Genomic DNA, 26306 nt, shown 5'->3' on the forward strand with positions numbered 1-26306 from the left:
AAAATGAGGATAATACTGGTAGTTATAGGTTATTGTGAGAATTAAATGAGGCATTGCACTGTAGAGGTCATAGGGCGGCCCTGGATGGAGTAAAGAGTCCACACCTGGGAGCACTTGGCTGGGAGAGAATATGCCTTCCCACTTGTCCACAGAGATTCCATGAGTGGAACAGAGAAGGGAGGGGATAGGCTCTATAGTCATTTGGATAGAATTCAAATCCTGGCTCCATCATTTACATGATGTGTTAACACTTAAGATGTGCCATTTAGGATAGAACTTCAATGCACTGATTGAAGTTTCCTCATTTCTAACATGGTGATCTATACCACATATTGTTTTAAAGATGAAATGAAATCTATTCAATATGGCTTTCAACATCCTCGTATGCTAAATGTGCATCTTGACTTACCAAGTCCCAATGGAGCCTTTAAACCTGTTCCTGCTCTGGTCTTCCTGGCCTCGGTTGATGGCCCCTCCATCCTGTCATTTGCTTAAGCCAACCAAACACTTATCTTTGTCTCTCACACCCACATCTGGTACATCAGGAAATCATGTCAGCTCTACCTTGACATACATTCTGAATCCGAGCACTTGTCACCACTTCTACTGTTACCATTTTGGGGCAAGCTATCATCATCTCTGTGTTGGATTGTTAGTATAGCTTCCCAACAGATTTCCCTGCTTCTTCTGTGTCCCGGCTTAAGATTATTCTCAAGAGAGAAGCCACAGTGATTCTGCTGAGCAAAGGACAGAGCATGTCTCTCCTCTGCTCCAAATGCACCATGACATCCCAAGGCAGGTGAGCAAAGCCCAAGTCCCTACCATGGCCTCTAAGCCCAGCACCCACATGGCCCCCTTACTTCTCTGACCTCCCACTCTCTTTCTCTGCTCCCATTACACTGCCTTTCTGACACTCCTCCAATATCCTCAGGATCTTTGCACATGCTCTTCCCTTTTCCTGGAATAATCTTCTTCTACATGTCTGCACATCCTGCTTTCCCACTCCCCTTCATCTCGGCTTTCTTTCTCAGAGCAGTTCTCTCTGACCTCTGTTTCTAAGGGCTCCCCCAGCTCTCCACTTATTCTGCTTCATTGTTCTTTAAACCATTCACCGCTACCCAGCAGGATCGTCACTTGTTTATTAACCCTCTCCCTGACAGGTGGTAAGCTGCCCGAGGACAGGAGTTGTTATTTTTCTTGTATTTCCAGAACCTGGGAGACTCCTTGACACATAGTAGGTGCTTCACAAATGTTCACTGAATATATAAACGTGCTGAGGCTCAGAGAGCTTCCCGGCTTACCCCGGGCCACACGTGGAGCTGCCTGGGACCCCTCTGTCACCTGCAGAGCTGACACCGGTGGAGCAGCTACCTGCTTCACTTCCTTTCCCAAGAGACCCAATGTGCGGCAACAGGATTTTTCTCACCACTTCACAGAATTGAGCCAAGAACCCTGTGGTACTGCAGGCATCCTGGGAAAGGACACTGCCCACCTCAGGACTCTAAGGGGCCAAGTTATTGGAATATATATCGTGCCAGCAGCCATGCGGCAACCTGGCAATCAACCTGCAAGCTGTGATTGCACTTAATCTGGGAAGAGAAATGCACTTATTAAGCACCTCCTGGGTACCAGCAATATTATAGACATTATCTCATCCGATTCCCATAGCCCACACTGTGATGATACAGCCACTTTCCTTTTTACAAGAGATGAAATTGAGGATTAGAGAGCTTCTGAAACGTGTCCAAAGCCACGTAGGGATCGCTGAGAGTCAGGACTTACACCGAAGTGGGCCCGGCTGCGAGCTTACACTCTCTCCATTATTTACCAGGACTCCCTATCTGGGGTGTGTGTGGGGGGGGGGCAGATAAATGTTACTGGGATCCTTCAGTTTTCCCCAATAGCAGTTGCAAAGCAGATCTTCCTAACCTCTTACAGGTGAGAAAGTGAAGATCAGAAAGGGCAAGTGATTTGCCTGCACTTACCCAGCTGGTAAGGGCCGTGTCTGGAATTTGAACCCAGGTTGGCCTGATATGGAGGCCATTGTATCACTTCCATACCTGCCTCTCTTGGGCAAATTCATTCACTGAAGTTGATCTGGCAAAGTGCCTGGCACAGAGGATATACATGTCACTTTTTCCCTGTCTCCTCTCTTACTTCAAAACAGCTCAGAAATTCACTTTCTGCCCAACTGCTCCTGAGAAGTTACTCAACCCCTCCGAAGTATGGTTGGTATGGGAGGGTAAGTCCAGTGTCCCCCAAGCGAGATTTTAGGCAGCACGTCTGTTGCAGGAAGGACCTTACCTAAGAAGAAATAGACCTCGACTCCAGATTTGACTCTGTCAAACACTCAACTCATCATGGCACCCTGGGAAGCACCCACGACTGGTGTGGACCTTGTTTTCCCCATTAGTAAAATGGACAAAATCACACTAGAGGTTTTCTGTAAAACACTCACATTCATAAAGCTTAGTTCATAAATTAAAAAAAATGAATCTGGCAACTTTAAAATTAAGAGCATCTGTTCATCAAAAGGTATCATACATAGATGGTTCTTTGGGACACTAGTCCACCATCTTCTTGATCTGCTGGCTTTCCGAATAAAGTCACAATTTCTTGCCCTAACAAAACAAACAAACAAACAAAATAGGGTACCATACAAAGAGTACAAGAGCCACAAATGGAAGTATTGTGATACATAGCGAACAAAGAATTTGTACCCCAAATTAAAAAAAACAACTCTTACGAATCAATAAGAAAAAGATGACCTAATAGAGAAAATGGCAGAATGTATGAATGAGTGTTTCACAAAAGAGGAAAAATACAAATGGCAAATAAGCTTGTGAAAAGGTGCTCATTCTCCTTAGTAATTCGGGATAATAGGAATTAGAGCCATAATCTTATACCATTTCACACTATCGGATTGGCAAAAAATGTGAAAAACCTGACAATGACAATACCAAGTGTTGATGAGCAACACGCATTTTCATACCTGTGGATGTACAGTTGAGGCTGTAAATAGCCACGACTACTTTGGAGCATCCCTGGGCCTGACCAAGTCAAGGCGAGTTGTGTGTGTCCTATGACCCAGCAATGACACTCAGAGTGGATCTGTTCTGGAGTGGTGCTGTTTGAATTTAAATTAATTAAAAGTTCAGTTCTTTGGTTGCACTAGCCACGTGCAAGTGTTCAACCGTCGCATGGCTGGTGGCTCCCGCTTTGCATAGCAGACGGTCAACGTTCCCGTCAGCACGGAAACTCCTGTGCATTGTACCCGGATGTTCGTAGTAGCACTACAAAGTTTTTTTTTTTTTTTAATTCATTTTATTGAAGTATAGTATAGATTTACAATGTTGTATAACAGCACTATTTCTAGAGCAAGGAAATGGGAGACGACACCAGTGTTCACGGAAAAGGGAAGGGATAAATAAATTGGGTACGTTCATACAAAAGATTCTACAGAGTAGTAAAAAACAACGGCCTGTAGCCGGGCATATGACACAGATGGTGCTCAACAGTATATGTTGAGCAAAAGAACAAGGCACAGAAAATATCTTCAGGATGATTTTCTTTGTATAAACATAAAAACCAGGGAAAGCAAAACACTAGATGGTTAAGGGACACATTCATACAGGGGTCAAATCCTAAAGAAAACCTAGAGAATAATTAGCACAAAATCCCTGCTAAGGGATTAGGGAGAGGCACCCAGGGCATTGCAACAGCTTAAGTTGGCTAACTACATTGATTTTCCCTACTACTTCTAAATATAATGCATTCTATAATTACAATAATAACAATTTTTCTCTTTGTATGTATGAAAGAAAAATATTGCCTGTCGTATCAGTAAACAAAGGATGTTGCAGCCATCAAGCCATCACATGACAGCCACCCTGAAGGTGAGCCCTGAGGGAACTCAGGATAGAAACAGAATGCCCGCCATCAAATCATCAGACGTTGTAGCCCCCCCCAACTTTGCACGCTGAAGAAACTCAGGATGAGAAAACACAGGATGCTGGCCCCAGATAGCTGAGGTGCATATCAAAGGAATGGTTTCAGTAAGCCCAGACTCTTGCATCATCTCATACATAGAAAAGCGCTAAATTTCCTAACTTGAGATAATCTGTTTTTTTTAATTAATAGCAATCTTCTGATGTTCCGACTACCTGGTCTTTGTTGCAAAAACCCCTATATATCCTGGGTCCCCCCTTGCCTCTTCAGAGCAGTCTGTCAGAGCTATCTGAGATGCTGTGTCCCGGGCTTAAGTCCTCAGTTTTGTCCACCGAATAAAACATAACTCTCAACTTTCAGGTTGTGCATTTTTTTCAGTTGATATGTATATGATGCATTTCATACTCTTTTGCATATGATGTGTTTCATAACATAATTAAAATATACATATATAAATATACATTTAATAGTGTAAATGAAAGAGCCTAAACCCAAGCAGTAATTCACTCATGGTGAACAGGTATCAAAAGGAATCTTACCAAAAGAAAGCTCTAAAGCTGGAGTCAGATGTAAGCACTTAGTTAAAGAAAAAAAAAAATCCTCCAGGATGCAGGGCTCACCTTCCCAGGTGGTTCAGCTGAGGACCAGTCTGGAAGTAGAGGCAGGACCCTGAGGTCCTGAGGATCCCCTGGGAGCCTCAGAGGAAACAGAAGTAGTAGAAACAGTAGAACTTCATCAGTTGTAGGTGTCTGGCCCTCTCACCTGGGTAAACTTCCTTCTCCAACTTATGAAAATGTTATAAGCTATAGTTACATCCTTTCTCTGAATACACCCATTGGGTTATTACAAATGATCATGAAAGTGTTCCATATTCTTTACTATGGAAAACAAATTTTCTTTTGAGAATGCACTATACCACCAAATTATGCTAAAAATATTAGGCAATTGTGGCAAAGTGCTACTTTTAGGAAAAGATCCTTGAGAATAAAGAGAAATCTCAGCTTTCTTCTACTCCAGTTTATCAGAACGATGTGAAAACACAGCAGCTCTTTAGAGCTGCCGGCTTCCCTGAACAAGGAAAGTAGATGCGAAGTACAGAGCTGGGAACAAAGTCATGAGCTCTGACAAATTAGTCCTGGATTCCTTTGCATATCAGCTTTGTTGGGTGTGGACAGGGGGAGAGGCATGCGCACTGCCTAGAAATCTAGTCACCAAAAGCCACGAGCTCTAGAGGTAACAAAATGATAACCTGGTGTAATTCTGGGTTCAGTTTAGAAGTAGCCATCAAACAGATGATCAAAAGCAAAAAGTGTTCTGAGTTAGAATGAATAATTCCTGCAATAGTAGCTCCATCCCCCAGAACTGACCAGAAGGACTCTTTCTGACTTAGAAGCCTTCTCTTCATCTTTCACACTGGGTCCAAGCATGTCCACAAACCTCTACAGCGCATGTCCCACTCTTTGCGAGTTGGCGGCATCCCAATTGCTGTCTCCCTGGGGACAGAGGCACATGTCACCCCTCTCTGGGTCCCAAGAACTCATCATAGTGTCTGGTGTGGACTCTTTTCCTAAGTAAGTTAATCACAGGGTGTTTAGAACAGTGCCGCGCATCCAGTGTGATGTGAATGTCGGCTTTCTTCCCTCTCTGTGGGGCTCTGCACAATGTAGAGGGGGATGTTTGAGGCTGGACCACACAGGCTAGAACTCTGAAAGTCATTTGTCACACCTCCTGTCCTCTCAGCAGATCCTCCCAAAAGTCCTGGTGTGCTTCCCTCCTTCAGTAGCCTCCAATCTAGCCTCCCCTTGGCATCTCCAGGCTGGAAGTCTAGCCCAGGGGTTGGCAAACATTTCCTATAAAGGGCCATCCAGTCTGTCAGGACGTCTCAACTCTGCTTTTGTGGGAAGGCAACCAGAGACAATGAAACACACATGAATGTGCTTGGCTGCATTCCAATAAAACTTTATTTACAAAAAAAACCCTGTGCTTCCTTCACATCGGTTCTTGGTCACTCCTGCCTCCATCATGATTCCTGCTGTCTCTGGGCCTCTGTGCTTGCTGTTCCCTCCCCCCACAACTTTTCGTCTCCTCGCCTGGTGTCCAAGCCCAGCTTGGGTTGTAAGTTCCATGATGGCAGAATCCATGTCCCCTGCTCTCTGTTGTACCCTCAGCCTAAGACAGTGCCTGGCTCACTATATTAAGCATTTTCTTCATATAAATATGTCCAATGAGGGGATAAATGAATGAAATGGGAGGACTCTTATGGAGATGCATGAAGGTACAAAACGTGGTCCAAGTTAGATTTTCACGATGACACAAAAACAGAATTCTTCTGCTGAGATTCCACTCCCACCCGTGGAGCTGGAACATTGGTTCATTGGTGATTCAAGCGAGCTCTCGGATGAGTCAGGGCCCAGACCACCATTTAAGAACTGATGGGAAGCCAGGTGCCTTACACTCGTAACTCCAATTCTGCAAAGAGCTTTGAAAGGCCAGGCTGTTCTACTTTACGAGCAGAGTGGACCTGAAACATTAGGATGCTTCTGGGGGAAGTTAGAATGGGGCAGGGATCTTAGCGATGACTTACATCTCTGGCATGTGTTGTGGCTTCCAAGTCATTGTCACGTGTACTGTTAAGGTCTTGTTGGTGCTGCCCAGGAGCCTTTGAGTAGACACAGCCCTGGGGCTGCCTGACGGATGGCATTTCAGCTCACTGGAAGCCACATTAACTACCCTGCTGACGCCTCCCACTCGCAGCCTCCCGGTCCCGGGCAAGCCTGCTTCTCTTCCACTGCTCTCAGAACTGGCACTGCCATCCTCCCACCTGCCCGAGACGGATGTCCGAAATCACCTTTGACTATTTCCTCCCTCTCTGCCTGTTTTTGTTACTAAGTCCTGATGACTTTACCCTGAAACATCTTTTTCCTTTCTTAAAAAACATACAACTTTTTATCAAGAAAGAATTTACATACGGTAACTTACCCAGATCTTAATTGTACATATAGGTCAATGCATTTGGAGAAAAGTATACCCCTGTGTAACCAACACCTTTATTAAGATGTGGAACATTCCCACCTCCCCAGAAAGTTCCTTGTGCCATTTTCTAGTCCATTCCCCCCACCCCACTCCCCGACAGAGTTAACCACTGTTCTGGTTTCTATCACCTTAGCATCCATTTTTCCTGCCCCTGACCTCAATCTAGTTCCCAGCAGACAGCTAAAGAAGTCTTTTAAAAGTACAAAATGAATCATGTCTTAAAATCATGCAGTGGCTTCCCAGAGTCCGTCGGATAAACCCCAAATCTCTATCATGCCTTCAGCGCCTCGAGGGATTTGGCAGGCATCCTCGGATGCCTGCTCTGTACCTGCTCAGGGCTTCGGCCAGCACCTTCCGTCTCTCTGCCAGGCATCGCCTCCCTCCCCCACTCCGCACACACACTTCCTCAGTCTCAGCTTGAAAGGTCCCCTGCACTGGTCAGCCCACTTAAGCCCCCCACCTTACTTCCTCCCGTGAAACTACACCTGTCCCGTGAGAGTCGTGTCGGTTCTTCCCGAAATGTTAGGCAGGTGAGCGCATGAAAGATGCTCTCTCCTCAGAGGATCCCCTGGCCCATCCAGAGAGGCCGGGGGCGGTTTTGCTTGCTGTTAGAGCCCACCATCTCAGATCTGCATCAGCTTTCCCCCTCACTTTGCACAGGCACTTGGGATATTTTTCAAGTTGAAAAGAATCATTTTCTTGCTTCCAGATTTTGTTGAACTCGAAAGGAATTTTAGAACTCCAGTGGAATCAAGCAGGCATACATTTGCATGCCATTTTCTCCCAACCAGAAAATATTGATGCTAATGGCAGAAGCCCAGTTATCTGGAGGCTTTTACAACCAACGACCCAAGGGACACGGTGATGCTGACCACAGCAAAGGCTCAGAGGAGAAGGCAGCCTGTGGCTGAGGGCAGAGAAACAGAGAGTGATAGTAATCTCCCCAAGGGTCAAGGCAGCCCAGCCCAGCCCATCAAGAACATTTTGCAGGAAGCGGGCAGGGTGGGTGGGAGAGAAGGAGGAAGGAGGGGGAGAAGGCAAGCTTTGAGAGGCCACTTGTCCTGATGGCTCAGCTGGTAAGGGGTGGTGCAAGTTTCCAGCGTTTACAATGATTGCTTTTTCTGTCCTGTCTCCTCTTTCCAGGTGACCCTAAGATCGCACGGCAGGAAACAGCCTTCCCGGTACTAATAGTGATCATGACAGCAACCGATCCCGAGTGTCTGTGGGTAGACCCTGCACTGAAGTCTTAACTTTGTCTCTCATTCTTTGGGGAGCCCTGCTGCAAAAGTGGGGCAATTCTCTTGTTTTATAGAAATGAAAATTATGGCTAAGAGGGCAACCAAAGGTGGGCAAAGTTTGACCAGCCTTCCCTTCACCTAATTGCTGAGCTGCAAAGCCAGGGTTCAAGGTCAGGCTGTCTGACCCCAAAGTCTCTGCAGTTTCTTCTTGTGTCTCATTGGTACCTGGAGAGTGGCCAAGATGTCAGAGTAGAAGGACCCTGAGCTCACTTCCTCTGACAAGCACACCAAAGTCACAATTATCATCCATGAAAAAGACTGGAACCTACCAGAGAAGGTTTTCTACAACAAAGACGTAAAGAAGGAACCACAACAAGATGGGTAGGAGGGGCGGACTCACGATATAATCATTTGTACCTGACATTTGCCTTTGTGCCTGGACAATAAGGGCAATCAGAACCGCCACCAACCACAGCAGCTACCAGTTACCAACTTACTCTGTCCTAGAGATCAGGCCAGTGTTACAGGAATTGCCCTAGGCTGGCAGCCCCAGACACAGAGCCTGAGACTGGGGCATGAGAGCTTATTTGGGAGGTGATCCAGGGGGCACTAGTCGGGGAGCAATTTTGAGATGGGATGAGGGTGACCAACCGTCCCAAGTTCCCCGGGACAAAGGGGTTTTCTGGGATGTGAGACTTACAGGGACAGTCCTGGGAAAACTAAGACGAGATGGTCACCCTATATAGGGAAGGTGTGGTGGGTTGAATTGTTTCCCCCCAAAAGATATACTGAAGTCCCAACCCCCGGTACTTGTGAATCTGACATCGTTTGGAAATAGTCTTTGCAGATGTAGTCAAGTTAAGACGAGGTCATTAAATCCAATCACTGGTCTCCTTATAAAAAAACATGGAGACGCACACAGATGGAAGGCCATAGGATGATGGAAGCAGAAATTGGAGTGATACAGCCACAAGCCAAGGAATGCCGAAAACCACCAAAAGCTAAGAGAAGGGTATGAAACAGATCTTTCCCTCACAGCCTTTAGAAGGAACCAAACTTGCTAACATCTTGACTTTGTACTTCTAGCCTCCAGAACTGTGAGAGAATACATTTCCATCATTCTAAGTTTTGGGGACTTTGTTACGGTAGCCCTAGGAAACTAACACAGAAGGGGGCGTGTCCAATGAGAGCTCAGTGTTTTCGCTGGAGTCCTCTGGGAGAGCGGACCACACATCAGAGTTGCCCTGACACATACAAGGAGGGGGCAAGCAGCTGGGTTATTTATCCTCCAACAGATGAGAAAACTGAGAAAGCTGAAGCTTGGAGAGGTTAAGAAAATACCTCAGGGCCCCTCTGCTAATGAGTGGGTTAGAATACTGGTTTGATTCCTGCCAATCTCCAGAACCATGCTGGCCCAGATATTTTTTTCTGAAGAAGTTCATGCTCCTTGAAAGCGTCTCTTTGGGCTTGCAAGGGCTTGCCTCTATTTGGACACATGTGCCACTGACACATTTTGGAATAAGTGAAAGGACCAAAATACGTGAGCGATAGTTCTTGCTGGCTATTATGGGTGGAATTATGTCCCCTCATGCTTCATATGTTGAAATCCTAACCCCTAATACCTCAGATGGATTGTATTTGGAGCTGGGGTCTTTAAGAAGTGATAAGGTAAAATGAGGTCATATGGGTGGGCCCTAATCCAGGAGGACTTGTTTCTTATAAGAAGAGATTAGGACCAGACATACACAGAAGGAAGGTCATGTGAGGACACAGGGAGAAGACAGCTGTCTACAAGCCAAAGACAGAGGCCTCAGAAGAAATCAACCTTGCCAAGACCTTTGTCTCAGACTTTTAGCCTCCGGAATTTCGATAAAACAAATTTCTGTTGTTTAAGCCCCCCAGCCTGTGGTACTTTGTTATGGTAGCCCCAGGAAATGAGTACGGTGGCTTTTGATTATGGCTGAGGTGGCCCCCAGAAGGGCTGTGGAATGGAAATGGTTCCTTTACGGAGTCTGCAGCAAGGAGAAGTTGACCCCACGGGAGGGTCTGTGTGGGGTGAGGGGTGCGACTCCGAACTTGTAAGTCCCGCATTTCTCCAATGCCTGCATCACTGCCAGCGACAGCCCCAGGAACCTAGCAAGCTTCCATCCAGAAAGGAAACTTAAGCATCACTGCCTTCCCCAGTTTGGGTCAGGAGGCTGACAATTCCCCAAATCTAAATGTGGCCACCTGACTGGTGTCTCCGTCAGCGTGTCCGGCAGGGCCATTCAGCTTGAGTCAACAGTCATAACTTCAAGATTTCCTGAACAATCCCTGAAAACCCAGAGGCCCTGGGGATGCCCCAGCTGGCAGGAACTCTGCTCTCAGAGGGAATTTGCCTTAAAAATGTCCACGGGCATAAGGAAATGCTCATGAGATCATGCTGGGTGAGAAAAGCAAAAACCAAAACAAAAAAAATAGGTTCCAAGTTTTATAAATATGAAGAATTACGTATATTTGGAGGAAAGGAAGGAAGCAGCATCATTAATCCATAACATGGGTGTTTTCACTTCTTTTTCTTTATATTTTCATAGTTTCTATAGTGAACCTGAGCCATTTATAATTAGAATGGCCTCATAACTTTACAGGAAAAAAGGAAAAATAGGAGGGAGAAGAGGAGGTCGCAAGGATGAGTTAATCGTATTCCTTGTTTCTTGACACACTATCATTACTGGACTGTGTAACAGTCCTCTCTTATTTATATTTATTTGTTTTTCCTCTTTTTATCCTCATCTGCTCTCATTCCTTTCGCCCTTCAGTGGTCTCCCCTCGACTCTAGACAAACTCATGTTTAAGTGTTTAATAAATGTTCTTAAAATCAACGTATCCTGTCTATCTATCTATCTATCATCTATCTGTCTCTATCTATCTATCTTTCTATCTATCATCTGTCTGCTTTTTCTTTGTGAAAATCTGTATTGTTGTTTTATGTGTGTGTTCTTTTTTGTTTTTTGCGGTACGCGGGCCTCTCACTGTTGTGGCCTCTCCCGCTGCGGAGCACAGGCTCCGGCGCGCAGGCTCAGCGACCATGGCTCACGGGCCCAGCCGCTCTGCGGTATGTGGGATCTTCCCGGACCGGGGCACGCACCCGTGTCCCCTGCATCGGCAGGCGGACTCTCAACCACTGTGCCACCAGGGAAGCCCTATGTGTGTGTTTTAAATTTATATAAGTGGTATCAGGCTACAGACTCCACTCTGTGCTTTACTTCTCTCAGCAATGGGTTTAGATTCATACACGTTGATGATGAAGCTCTAGTTCATTGCTTTCACTGCAGCCTAACTGTTTTGTAGGGTGTATCTACTATGCTTTATTTATTCTTTTCCTCAGGGATGGCTACTCAGGTTACCTTTAGCCTTTCGATGCCACAAACAGTGCTGTAGTTAATATCCCTGTACACTCTATCTTATGGACCTTTGCAAAAACCTCCGGGTAGAATTTTGGGTCATAGTGTATATGGATACTTAATTTGATTAATTGGCATTAGACGGTTCCACCAGTGCACGAGGTCTCCCATTTCCCTAGGTCTTTGTCAACATTTAGTGTTCTCCAAATTTCTAATTTTGACAATTGGGCAAACAGTTGACTAACTCTTTACAGAGGTATGTTATTAGTTTAGTTTGCCTTTATTTGATTTAAACAAGTTTAAAGCTTCTCTTCCCCTGTGTTACCCTTTAGGCTTCTTGTCTGGGAACTGCCCTTTCTTATTTTTGATTCCCTTTCCTACAGGGACTCATATCTTTTTTTTTTTTTTTTTTTTTTTTTTTGCGGTACGCGGGCCTCTCACTGTTGTGGCCTCTCCTGTTGCGGAGCACAGGCTCCGGATGCGCAGGCTCAGCGGCCATGGCTCACGGGCCCAGCCGCTCCGCGGCATGTGGGATCTTCCCAGACCTGGGCACGAACCCGTGTCCCCTGCATCGGCAGGCGGACTCTCAACCACTGCGCCACCAGGGAAGCCCTCATATCTTTTTATAGTTGACTCGCAAGAGGTCCTTACTACTCTAGGAGTTAATCCCTGATCAGCTTTAGAGGTTACACATGGCTTCTCTCACCCGTTGTCTGAGGCACCCTTGAACTTGCTGCTCCTTGTTGGGCAGAAACCCGTGATTTTGATATAATTGGATCTGTCCCTTCTCTGTCCATCGTTTGTGCTTTTAGGGGTCTTGTCCTTCCCCAGCCTGGGTCACAGAGATATCTTCCTACTCATTTATCTTAGACTACCCCCCGTGGCTCTCATGTGCTTTCAGGGCTGAAAACCCCTGGTCTACAGGATCAAGTGTAAGTTCTCTAGCACAGCATTCCAAGTGTAGTAGGGTCTACCCAACATTCACTGAAGAAATATCAAATGCCTGACGTAAAGACCTGGTATGCAATGACTATTTGTATTTAGTGTATGAACGTCCAGTCTGTCTCCTGCTACTAAGCACATTCAGGCCCTTTTGTAATCTAGCAGGAGCTCTACCACCCCAGAACTGTCACCATAGGACTCCTCCTGGGGGTCTCAGGACCACCCTGGGCTCACCCCGGGAAGCAGTAGTCAGGGACTCAGCATCACATCTGCCTGGTTTCTGGGGAGCCTCTGACCATGTGTCTCAGCCCGGCTTCCAAAACCCACCTGTACTTCCTGTAGTCAGCTATGCAATGGCCCTCAAGTATCTAGGTCCTGATACCCTGTGAATGTTGCTTTATCTGGCAAAAAGAGACTTTGCAGATGTGATTTAGTTACAGTCTCAAGATGGGAATATTATCCTGGATTATCTGACCTGGCATAACTGCAATCACGGCCGCCCTTATAAAAGGGAGCCTGAGGGAGATTTGACACAGAAGGCGAGGCGACGTGACCACTGAAGCGAGGTGCTGGCGTTGAAGATGGGGAGGGGCCAGGAGACAAGGAATGCAAGGAAAGCGGCCTAGAAGCTGAGAAGGCAAGGAAAAGAATTCTCCTCTGGAACCTCTGCTGGGGGTCTGGCCCTGCCAACAACTTGACTTTAGCTCAGGGACACTGACTTTGAACTTCTGGCCTCCACAACTGTAAGAGAATAGATTTCTATTGTTTTAAGTCACCCAATTTGTGCTAATTTGTTATAGGAGCCCAAGGAAAGGCATACACTCCCCGTTCCTCAACTCTGTAGTTCCTCCTTGCTGTCTTGAGCCCCTGCACACCCCGTCCCAAAACTCATCTGCCGACCTGCACCTTCGTCATCTCTGCCCATGGCCTGTCCTACGCTATGAGCTATCACGTATAATAATGCTTTGCAAGCATCGCACGATTTCCTCACAGTAGCCCTGTGAAGAGGCTCTGTTATCATCCTCCATATACAGGTGAGTCTGGAGAAATCCAAGACCACACAGCTTATCAACAGAGAGCGGGGCCTCAAACCCAGGCCCTCTGACGATAAACCCTGATCCCTCAACCTGTTTCCATGCTTATTAAAGTGCTACAACAGAGCTCCTAAAATCGGACAGCAGGGTGGAGGACCCATCCACAGAGTGACTGGCTTGGCCTCTCTCTCAGCACGTTGGAGCATCAGGCCCTTTGCTGGTCTCTTCCCAGCAGGGAGCCCAGGAGCAGGCGGTGATGAGCAGGTCTGCTCGGCAGGCTGTACAGAACCAGTGTGCGTCTAAACGCCAGGCGGAGCCGGCCTCCAGGGGCTTGACGCAGGATTCCTCGGGTAAGTGAGGGGGGTAGACGTGTCCGCCCTGATCACCGGCTTCTACCCTAAATCGTCTCCCCCAAATAATGTGCTTCAGGAATTTGATCTGACCAAATCCACAATCACTTAGAGCACTTGGTGGTGTCATTTTCAAGGTTGAATTAGCACCTCTCACCCTCTGCATGAAAGACTTTGGGGGGACACCGTAGAGTGCAGTGGTCAGGAATGCATGCCCTGGAGATGCATGGGTTTCAATCCCACCACTGCCACTCATTAGATTAGCTGTGCAACCCTGGGTAAGTGACTTAACTTTTCTGTGCATCCTTTTCTCCATCTGTGAAATGGGGCCATAATGGCACCTGCCCCACAGGGCTGTTGTGGGATTAAATGAATTACAATATGTACAGAGCACAGTAATTCTCAATCAATGTCAGCTCTGATTGTCAATCTGGGTGGTTTCCTACTGCATTAGTGCCCTTTAGCTACTGTAACACATTAGCATAGATTCGGTGGCTTGAAACAACAGCAATGCATTCTCTCAGAGTCCCGGAGGCCATACTTCTGAAATCAGTGTCACTGGTGTTGGCAGAGCCACGTTTCCTCTGGAGGCTCTAGGGGAGAATCTGTGGCTAGCCTCTCCCAGTTTTGGTGGCTGCTGGCATTCCTAGCTTGTGGCCACGTCACTCCAGTCTGCCCCCATGGTCACATCTCACACGCTCCTTCTTTTTTTAAATTTTATTTTAAAGTAAAAAAATTTTTAATTTTTATTTTTGGCTGCACTGCGCAGCCTGTGGGCTTTTAGTTCCCCGACCAGGTATTGAAACCGCGCCCTTGGCAGTGAGACTGTGGAGTCCTAAACATCGGACCGCCAGGGAATTCCCCTCACATGCTTCTCTGTCCGTATGGCATCTCCCTCTGCCTCCCTCTCATAAGAACACTTACGATAGCATCTGGGGCCACCGCCTCAAGATCCTCTACTTAATCACTTCTACAAAGACAACTTTTCCATATAGGGGAACACTTGGAGGTTCCAGGGATTAGGACCTGATATCTTTGGGGGGGGCCATCATTCAACTTGATACACCTGGATTCACACATCCACGAATCCCTTCTGATTTGCACCTGTGCTGGGCTGGGGACTGGGCTGTGGACACCAGAGGACTTCAGCTGGTGTCTTGAACCTGAGCGTTAACGGCTGGACGACCTTGGACAAATCAAAGACGTGCCCAGCCTCACGCGTCTCAGCTGTACGATGCCCCACAGGTGGCAGCACCTTGTGAGCTACACTCATAGGGATGAGATGTTTCTGTGCACCGGCATCCGTCTCTCACTCTGCTTCTAGGGAACCCGGCCCAAGACAGTGTAGTATCTCGTCTTATCTATACAACCATCCTGTGGACCATTATTTCCATTTTAATTGAAATGGAAACTGAGACCCCCTAGGAGTGAAGGGACCCAGGGGGTGGGCTCCTGTGGGTGCTCAGCACCGCGTCGTGGCTCGGAAGGGTCTTTGTGGCTTTGCTGCACGGTCACTTCCACCACCCACCCACACGAACCAGGTGTGCAGCTGGAGTGGGAATCCCTGTGGCCAATGCCAGGGTGGAACGCTTGTGACTGATGGGTTGCTACTCCTGGCAAAGGTAAGTGTGTCCCAGCGGAGCGGGCGGGAGGAGAACGGGACTCACTATCCACCAGCACCCGGAAGCAGCTGCGCAACAAGGGTGTGTCTGCGGTTCTGATGTCAACGATAAAACTCGGCATTTACACTGGAGTCGAGTCCTCACTTATATCTGGGCCCAAAAGTTCGACCTCAGCATCTAAGCTCTCCCATGATTGGAGACGAATTTTCCTGCCTGGCCCTCCTCCCGATAATACTACTTCTACATCCCAACACCCTCGGCCACTCTGGACCACTTGGCGCCTCTACACTCAGGATTTGCCTCCACAGATCTGAGCCTTTGCTCCCGCTGTTGCCTCTGCCTGGGATGCCCTTCCTCTGCATCACAACGGATCTAAGCGCCCCTCATGCTTCAAGGCTGTGCTCTGTGCCTCTTCTCTGAGATGCCTCCCGGGCCGACTGCTGCAGCTGGGAGAACCTCCCTCTTGTGAGAACTGCTTGGTGTGAGCCCCCTGGGGTTCATACCTGTCCTCTCCCACAGCCCACCACTGCCCTGGCTTAGAGCCTCCCAAGGTTGTGTCCCCAGATCCTCGAGCAATGCCTGGCATGTTGTAGACTTGGCAAGCGTTTATAGAATGAATGAATGAATATGTGCATTTTGAAGTCTAGGTGGTTTCTTTGCACGGGGGCACCCTGGAGGGTTTAGAGAGACTGGGCTTTGAATGTTGGTCCTACTCTTCAGTAACAGTGTGATCTTGGCCCGGTCGTGACACTCAGTGTTACTTCAATGAGACCAAGTGTGTCCTGTGCCCCGTTGTGGGTCCCTGACAGACGTTACCTCCCACTCAGCCATTCATTTGGTCGAGACCAGGCCTCAGGCCACACATCTGGATACAGCGTAGCTTAGGGCCCAGCCTGCAGGCTCTGGTCGCCTTGTTCCGGAGACAGACACAGAAGTTCACCCTCATAGGCCCATAGTCTTGGCCAGTACAAGGGGCGGGCTCTAAGAATTTGATTTGGAACAATGGAATCGCCCACCTCCAGCGGCCCTGAGACTCCTGTATTCAGAGGACTCCAAGCGAAGGCTTGCTGACGGCCTGGCAGAGGGGCAGCGAGGGGATTCACGCACTCACAGCGGGTCCCCTGCCTACACTGTGTTGGGCCAGGTCCTCACAAGTCTCTTGTTTCCCACGAGATCCTGCCAGCTTTTCACGACGTCCTGCAGACATTTCCAGGCAAGGTCAAGGTCAAGGTCAGGCGGTCCCTTTCTGATGTGGGACCCATGCCTCTCTCCAGCTCTAGCCCCAAATGCCAAAGGCAGTGATGCGATATGAGCCCAGCACCTCCCAGGGAATGGATCAGAGACCTGTCTTCCAGGCCTTCCCCAGCCACTTGTCTTTCTTTGTCACCCCCTGTACTTCTCCCTGCATTGCCCCAAGCCCTGAAACCCAAGCTTATAAAGAGTGATTCTCCCAACCCTCCCATGACACCTGTGTCCCGACGTGTCTGAGAGGAAACAGCAGGTCTGGATGTTCTAAGATGGGCATGCAGATGTGTATCATTTGTGCCTGGTGGGACCTCGGCTCTTTGGGAGGGTGGCACCCCTTCCACCCCTTAGCCCTTAAACCAGGCTGAGCCCTCCTTTGCCTTACTCCCCTGCTCCAGGCCAGGCTCTCAGCATCCCTGGAGCTGACTTCTCTATGAGATTATCCTGAAAGCGCGAATGGATGCATTTTTACATGTGGTGACAGTCTTAGCACACGGCTCTTGCAGGAGGGACATTATAACTCTCGGAGTCCTGGTCCTACTTTGCCCTCAGAGACGTATCATGGCAGGGTGACCCAGCATGAGCTGTGACCCCAGGAACCTCTCAGGCTCCCGGGGTTCCCAGGCAGGTGAGCGCCGGGCTGGAAGTGAGCCAGTTGGAGTGAACATGATCCCCCAACACGTCTTCAAGGCCATCAGAAATTGGGTTATTGTGAAAGGAGCGTGAAACCGGTAAAAGCCCTGTGGGTAGAGGAAGAACACAAGTCCGTGGCCATGACCATGTTCTTACTGAGCTCCGGTGCCTCGGGCAAGTCTCCCAAGCCTGCTGAGCCCAACTTTCCTCCTCAAACAGTGGGCTAGGGTCCTCATCAGGGAAGGACGCAAACTTTCTGGCTCTTCCCCTTTGGGACACAAGGCAGCGTGCATTTCCCCTTAGGTAAGTTGTGGTCGTGTGACTTTCAATCACGGAAAGTTGCACAGAACACACGTCACTGCCATGCCAAGGTCTTAACTGGCAGGTGTGAGACCTGCCACATTCCTTCCACCTGGCATGGGGGCAGTTATTTCAGAGAGAAGGGTCCTGCCAGCCAACATCCCTGAGTCAGGAAGCTCTGGGGCAGAATCTCTAGTCTCCCCTGCAGTGAACATTACCACTATCCCAGGTGGTTTAACACCACTGAGGCTTGGGGGCTGCTTCTTCCTGCAGCAAACCCCAGCCCATCCTGACTGACACATGGGGCTGATAAGACTTTCCATGCAGTGGCGTGACTGCACATGTGACCTGGTACATAGCAAATGCCCAGTTGTGGTCACTGTCCTCTCCTCTACCCTTTCCTTGACATGTAAGCCAGCTGCGTATGTTGAGCTAGCATGCACTGAGCATGAATCTGGGCCAGACTCACTGGACTAAGAAAATATCTCAAGGTAAATGCAGTACCGCATTTCTACTTGGGAGACGCTGTGGATGGGCTACGATTTGCTAAATGAACAAAGTGAAATAAAAGTCACAGAAATCCGATTTCAGCTGGAGACCTCTCTGAGCGGTTTGTGGTGTGTGTGTGTGTGTGTGTGTGTGTGTGTGTGTGTGTGAGACTGTGTGCTTAAAGATAAATTAACTACTCAACCCCAGGTCAAACGGGCTTTTAAAAGAGTCATCTGCTTATAACCAAAGGTTTTTTCCTCCCGTGTCTTACCGATGAGGGTGAGAGAAGGGGTTCAAACCGGGCTCTGTCATTTCTCTGAGCATCTCTCTGAGGCTCCTGGTCTGTAAAGGGAAAAATACAGACCCTACCTCCCAACACTGACAGGGCTGAATAGCGCCTGGCACTCAGCAAGCACCCAGTAAACGCTGCATTAGTGGCATGTCAGTGCTGTTAACTCCCAAACTGCAGCGGGAAAGTGAGATGCCCTTTTTTGGTCTGGGGGTCCAGAGGTCTTTCATGCCCCCTCAAAATCTCTCAGAAGATGTGGCCTACTTCCAGGACACATAAAGCTTAGTTGCGGGTTGTGTGAAGGCTCTAGAATGTCTCACTTAACTTGTAAGGGTGGTGGGGAGATGTGCGTTGGCAAGGAAGCGATTTAAAGTGAATTTTCCCCACAATAATGAATATTGTACTGACCCCCTGGCTCTGCTGGCTTTGAACCAAAGTGGAAAAAGCCATTTAAGGTTTGAAGTCAATTGAAAAGACAACTTGTGTTCTGGGCCCAGCCGAGCGAAGGTGCCCCGAGGATGGAGTAAATGAACGAGGAACCGTCTCTAATTCTCTGGTCCATGGCCTCCCTGTGGCACTTTCGTTTCAGAGATGCAACGGCTGTAGCTGAGTCAGGATGCTTTAAAAGTTGCAAAGTGCGTCAGCCCCTAACTCTGAGGCTGAGACAGAGTGGCACATGGAGAATGTCGACGAGGAAGAGGGGGCAGGGCAGAGCCACCGGGTTGGACAGTGACTCAGGACCTGGGGCTGACCCCGTCTACTCCCTGAGCCTCAGCTTCTCTGCAGGATGGAGAGGATGAGAAACCGCAGCTCAGGCCTGCATGATGGTGACGTGAATTCATAAAGCCACGTGCAGGGAGGCTGGTGCAGAGTAACTGCGCTACAGTCGGGGATGCAGGAGTACCCATCACGTGGCCTGCAGCTGGGCCACTGACCTTCACTCAGCCCAGCGTGCAGCAGAGTCTCTGGAATGTGCTGGGCTTGGCACTAGTTAATGAAAAGAGGAGGGTTGAATTAGGCCCTGAAAATAGATGGTGGGTTCCTTCTCAGAGGTTTCTGATGGATTCTCACCTTCACCAGTGGTGTCACCTGCTCTCTGGGCAGCAGGGAACCCTGGTGGGAATTAGGGCAGAGAAGCTTGACCCTCCCTCCTGGAATGCAGCTGGGACCCTTGCTCTGTGCGGAACACTTGTAAAGTCCTCGTCTTTGTGTTCCTGGCCCTGGAGAACTCTCAGATGTAATTTCTTGCCTCTCCTGTCTTTTTTGTTCCTTCTGTTCCAGCCACACTGGCCTCTTTGCTGTTCCTTACACAGTCCAAGCATGGCCCTGCCTCAGGGCCTTTGTACTTGCTGTTTCTCTGCTTGGACATCTCCATTCCCAGACTGCTCTCTCACTTCACTCGGGTCTCTGCTCTGAGGTCACCTCCTTTGAGAGGCCATCCCTGATTGCCCCACCTAAAACAGCATGTCCACCTCTGTTGTTGCTTCCCGTTTCAGCTCCAAGACCATGCAACACAGGCTTTAGTTCCCCTCTATCCTCATTGCCTGAAACAGTGCCGGGCACAAGGTAGGGACTCAGTAAATATGTGTGGAATGGATGAGTGAGTGAATGGATAGATTCTTTATGCCAATAGAACTTGTATCTGTTTCCTGAGTTATCATTCTCCTGTCAAGGGTGGCCACCCTTGGGACAATGACCCCATTAGCTGTGGTGATGCTGGCGATGGATCACCTGAGGATGCTACATGCATGGCAGGGTGGCAGCGTGCCCTGGAAATATGACACGGACCTTGTCTCACACCAGGACGAGTGCACTGTAAAAATGCAGGTTTGAGATTCTCCCCGAGGTTTCCCTGCAGACCCTCAGCGACGGGAAGCCCGCTTCTTTTGAGACAGCCCTTAGCATTTAGGAGCAGCTCCCGGACCACGCAGGAGGGAGAAAAAGGATTAAGGATTTAGGCCAAACTACATTTTTGCCATCCTTGGGTCAATAGAGTTTCCACTTGAGGGAGGCTCAGGCTCAGTCTGCGTTATGAGTCATCCATCACTCGAAGGGGATCTCACGAGTAAGAGCTCCCTTGTTGGTCATACCTGAATGAACGGGAAGAGGAGCCCGACGGCAAAGTTGGAGAGCCAATTGACGGTTCCCGCCACGGTGTAGGCAGCTGGCCGCTGCGATTGCTGGAAGAACTCGCCGGTCAGGATGAAGGGGATGCCGCCTGCAACCAGAGCCAGGGCGCAGATTAATCTCCCTGGGAAGGTCAGGCCGCCAGCACCCATCTCTATGTGGCAGGGGACCGCCACCCGCTAAGAGCCGGCTCTACCTGGGAGAGTGATGCCTTTGGGAGTGGGTGCTGGAGTTACAGCCTGTAACCCCAAAAGGTAACATAAACCATTCCCCTGAGCTGGTCCACCCAAATGAGAGATGATTCATCCTCTTGGCTTTCCAAATGCCCTCTGAATCAAGCTGTGCTCCTCCACAGACTGAGTACGATGTGTATCAACATGACGTACCAGGCAACTGACACTGAATATATTGTGCTAGGAAAGCTTATAATTTATCTTCAGAACAACTGAGTCAGCCAGGTATTGGCTACCATATTCCCTGGATGAGAAAACTGAAGCGCAGAGAGGTTACTTGACTTAGCCAAGGTCACTCAGCTCCTGAGTAGCGGAGCTGAGATTCAGGTTTGGGACTCAGACCTCCAAATCTCAAGGTTTTTCTGCTAATCGTTGCTTGAGAGGAGTCCTTACTTCTTCTCGATTGGATGCCTGGTGGGCCCCAGTCCCTGAGTCGCCCCAGCAGTGGAGTAATAGCAGAAACATCATTGTCATTGGGGCGGGACAATGCTTTATTCTGAGAGACTGTCCTGAGTGATTGCAGAATGTTTCTCACCCCTTGCCTCCAGAAGCCGGGAGGGCCCCTTGTCACCGTGGCAACCCAAACTACTGGGTCACATTTCCCAGTGCCCTCTGGGCACCACACCTGGCTGAGATTCTCTGAGTCTGCACCCTCAGTCTGTGACCCTGAGTGGGCCCTGTGACCACGTGCAGGACGTGGGGTTCAGGATGACACCCCCATTCCCCGCCGTCCTCAACAGGAGTCTCCACTCGAATCAGACCTACACCTTGGAGGTCCACAGAAAAGACAGGATGGGTAGTAGAAGGGGAAACCCTGAGGGCCTTTGCCCATCTCAGTTTGGGAACCACCAGGCTCATTCCATCAAGATTCGGTGATTATTGGCTGTGCTGGGCCTGGTCCCACAGTCTTGGAGGAGAGCGGCAATGCCCCTGCCCTGCTGAGACTCCCTCATCTGGTGAGAGAGACAAGGTGACTTGTTTCTTACAAAGGAAGTGAAGGAGCAATAGATAATCGCAGCATGTGATAAGCATTGGAGGAAATGCTCAGGGCAGTGGAGGGGGTGGGGATCTAGGTTAATAGCTGTGGGGAGGGCCCTCCGGGCAGGTGACGATGGAGATGTGGCTTGAAGGAAGAGATGCAGCTTGTGAAGATCTGGGGAAGATCTTGCTAGATTTGGGGTGGAGGGATGGGAGGGCTGAGACCCTTAGGGGTGAAAAGGACTGGGTCAAGGTCCAGAACAGAGGCCAGTCCGTCTGGACACCTGAGGGAGGGTAGAGAGGCATGGAATGAGGTGGCAAAGGTGAGCAGGGCCAATTAAGCAGCCTCTGGAGATCAAGGAGAGGGGCTGCCATTGAAGAAAACCAGTGAGGGGGTTGAAGTAGGGGTTGATGTGATCAGTTTGCATTTTGTAGAGATCACAGCTGCTTGACCGGAGGATGCAGGGCTGGATGCAGGAGGAGGCGATGGTTGTCTAGAGGGTTCAGATGGTGGCGGTGGGGATGGAAGGAAGGGGCCGAATTTGGGAATTCTCCATCCCATGGACGCAAAGCTTTTAGAGAGAGCGCTGCACACAAATGCAACACTCATCATCAAGTTCAACCAAGCAACCCAAGGTCACAGAGAGGACCAGCTCAAGTCTGCGTCTCTCCAGAGTTTTCACAACAATCACCCCAGCATGCTGCCAGCAAGCCTTGGACTCCACACCTCAAAAATGACTCAGAATGGACCACCCCCGACCCCTCGCTAGACTGTGAGGTCTCCAGGGCAGGCAGCATCTCCATTTGCCTGACACAGAGTAGACAGGCGATTGGTATTTACTTACTTGAATTAAATGCTCAACACTTAATTTTGAAAAGCTTTGATATGCAGTTTATTACAAAAGGGGGAGTCTCTTTATCTTAAAGGTATCTATCAAAATGTGCAGGAACAATGATTGCACGTTGAAATGTGCTAAAACCAACCTTAGGTCTGTAGAGCATGTGATATTGCGTTGTTGGAAAGCGTATGTGTCACACACCCAGTTGGTCCTGCAGATAACACTGCCGTGAGCCTTGCTGCATATCCCAGGGGGCAGTTCCCAGCTATTCTGAAGCCTGAAGAGGGTTGAGGGCTGGTGTTTCACCTTCCCTGGCTTTCCTAGGTGTGTTTTGGAAGCATCTGTGGATAACTCAGTTAACATTGGTGCACCAGCTTCCAAATGGAGCAGAACATTGACGAACCTGCCTCCCTGTACTTTCTTTGTGGCTTCAGGGCTGAGGCCATGACTTGTTTATTGGTTATGGCCCTCCTCCCAGCACAGCACCTAGGACACACGTACCAGGTGCTCTGTAAAGGTTTTCAGGATCAGTGGAGGAATGATTAAGATACCCTGGGTTCACAGGACATCTACATCAGGTCTCTTCTCTGTTTCCTTCATCAGACCTTCAGGCCACCCCCAGAGAACAATTATAAGCAACCATGGGGATCCTACACAGCTCACTGTGCCGATGGGTTTTCATTTCCATTATTTCCTTTGAACCTCACAACCAAAGAAGGTGGTGAGGCCTAGTGGGCTTGGGCTCTGTTGTCAGTAAGAACAGGTTGAAGTCCTGGCTCCACCAGATCCCTCTAGAATTCAGATCTCTCACATGTGAAGTATGATAGCAGGGACTTACTGCTCAGGGTATTTGTGAGGACTAAATGAACAACTGTGTGCAAGTACTTAGTGTAAGTCTGTCCCATGAGAGGTACTCAATAAGTGTTACCTACTTAATAATTGTTAGCTACTAGGATACTAGTTTAAAACTCCTCTGAGTTATTTCCCCCCTTTTTATGAGTTAGCTGAAGCTCAGAGAAGGGGAGTGACAAGCCCAAAGTCTCTTAAGAAGGAGTGATGGTGATAATGATGATGGTGATGGTAATGAAGATGATGGTGGTGCTGATGATGATGGGGATGGTCTTGATGATGATGCTAGTGAGGATGGTGATGGTGATGGTGATGGTGATGATGATGATGGGGATGGTAGAAATGAAGATGATGGTGGGATGATGATAATAGAGATAATGGTGCCGCTTCGGTTGCTGAATGATGGTTGTGGTAACTATGTGACAGGCATTGGGAAAAGCATTTGACATACATCATTTCATTTAATTATCACTGCTATGTGGTAGTTACTACCATCATTTTTTCCCCATTTAACATATAAAGTAACCTAGGCCTAAGAAAGTTAAGTAATATCCTCAAATCACATCACTAGTGGGACTCACACTCAAGGCTGGGTGACTTCCAAGTTTGAGTCTTAATTACTCCATTGTGAAGGAAGCAAGTGTAAGACACTGACGATCTTTAAAATATGTGAAAGGAACTTAGCAGTCTTCATGGTTTTATCTGAATGCTCTCCCAAGTCCTGGAATTCACTTGTTTCTCTTTTGCCTAAAGGCATGGGTGGCCTGATTTCCTGAGCCTCTCGTGGTCCGTTTCTTTGAATCCAAGGTAAAATGAGAAGGAATGGGGTTTGATATGGAAACAGAACAGGTTTCTTGCAGGTCCTCTATCTTTGTTTTGCTTTTCAAAATGAAAATAGCTTTATCATTTTTTTCTGATTATCATAATATTTGCTCCTTTTAAACAATTAAGGAAAGCATGCAATATAGAAAGGCATAAAAAGAAAACAAAAGTCATCCCTAAACCTTCCACCCAGGATTGATCCCCATTTGTATTTCGGTACTTGGCAAATTGAATGTTGCTATAAAAAAGCCTAGAGCGAGTCTGATATTTCTGCTTTAGTGATTGGCTTTTTCTGCTTGAAGCCCCGAAGACATCTTTCCTTATCCTTGAAGTTTATTAACTTAACTATGGTGGGTCTTGTGTTGATCTTCCCATAACCATCTTTCTTAGAACATGGTGTGTCCCTTTGACTACAGATTCACTCTTTATTCATTCCTTAGGTTATACTTTTGAAAACTTCTGTTCTACATGTTGGATTCTTTATTCTGAGACAATTTTTATCCTTATGTTGGATCAACTTTGTCTCTCTTCTGCACCTACAGTCTCTCAACTGACTTTATTCTCTTGTTTTCTGCATACATTCCTCACGCCCTGGGCAATCTCTTCCCTCTTTCTCTCCTCCCTTCTTTTCCTTTCTTCCTTCTTCCATGTGCCATGCTGGTGCTTGCCCTGTGCTCCTGTTCTCCTTTCCTATATGTAGAGTGAGGCACTCCGTCCAGATTTCCATCTGCTCTGATATGGCAAGTGAGTCATCTTTGGCACCTTTTCTTTTTGTCTCCTGGGTTGTCTTGTCTTTCAAGCAAGGTGTGAGTATGATCTTCCACTAACTTCTATAAAAGGTGGGAATGGGGTTGTAGGCGGAAGGTGGTGAGGGCTGCCAGAAGCCTCTTCTGGGAGGTCTGGGCTCTGCTTTTTCTTTCCTGTGAGATTTTGTGACGTGACCTGCAGAACCCATTCCACAGGGTCAGGGGGATTTTCTACTTCTGTGGGCTTCGACTGGTCTTCTCAAATTAGGACAAAGTCTTGGAAATTGAGAAGCCCCAGGGCCTTTGAGGTTTGCTGTGGGGGAAGGCATCTTTTTATCTTTCCCCAGGGTTGCCGACTCACTTCCTTACTCTATTTCCCTCACAGATTAGGATGTTAGTGTGAGAGTTCTTAACCGTTTTTGAATCCCCTTCTCTGGTTAGTGATGTTTCTGAGGAGTGGAGACCGAATTCTAGCCCCACACTAGAATTATCCTTAATTGGTGCAAATTTTCAAAGTCTATGGTATAATTTTTTTGTTTGGTTGATGGCCAGATTTTTTCGGTGTAAAGATTTGTTTGGTTGTTATTACTGTTTTTTTTTCAAAAAAAATTATTTTTTTTCTGCTCATTTTGTTAGATATTTGGGGGAGGGAGATCCTATAACCAGGCTATACATGACCGTATTTACCTGAAATCTCTTTATGATTAGGTTTTTAAAACCAAGGTATTGGTGTTCCTTTTGGTAGGTGTGTAGATGCTGCTTATCTTAAAATTATATGCTTCAAAATTAAAGGGCAGTTGAAGACAATACTTTTGTGTAAAGGATTGTGACAAGGGGACGCCTTGTTTAAAATGATCTGTTTGGGGGCCTTTTATTTTGTGGACATTACTATTTGAGAAAAGATTTTACATGCCTGATCTCATTGACTCTTTCTTCACGACCAAACTATGAGTTATGAATTATTATTACAGATTAGGAAACTAAGACTCTAGAAGATGAAGGGCCTTACCTAAGTTACTAGTCCCACTTGTAAGTGTTAGAGTTGGATCTTTTGACTGCAAACGCTGCTTTCTTTTGACTGCAACTTTCAGTTAAAAAGGATAGAAAGATGACAATGAATTTGTCCTGTTGTTTCCCCGTATGCCTGGATACAGGATGGAAACAAGACATATTACAGCACTCAATACCTATTGCCTAATCATACAA

At 47.8% G+C, this 26306-nt stretch overlaps 1 protein-coding gene across 1 annotated transcript in view; it reads right to left on the reverse strand.

Annotated features, from left to right (window-relative positions):
* SLC2A9 (solute carrier family 2 member 9) overlaps positions 1-26306 on the reverse strand; it is a 176017-nt gene that overhangs the window by 1686 nt on the left and 148025 nt on the right. The window contains 1 exon segment of the mRNA XM_032631748.1: positions 20597-20724. Within this exon segment, the coding sequence (XP_032487639.1) occupies positions 20597-20724 (128 nt within the window).

Source organism: Phocoena sinus, chromosome 5 (assembly GCF_008692025.1).
Source record: "Phocoena sinus isolate mPhoSin1 chromosome 5, mPhoSin1.pri, whole genome shotgun sequence".
Taxonomy (NCBI): domain Eukaryota; kingdom Metazoa; phylum Chordata; class Mammalia; order Artiodactyla; family Phocoenidae; genus Phocoena; species Phocoena sinus.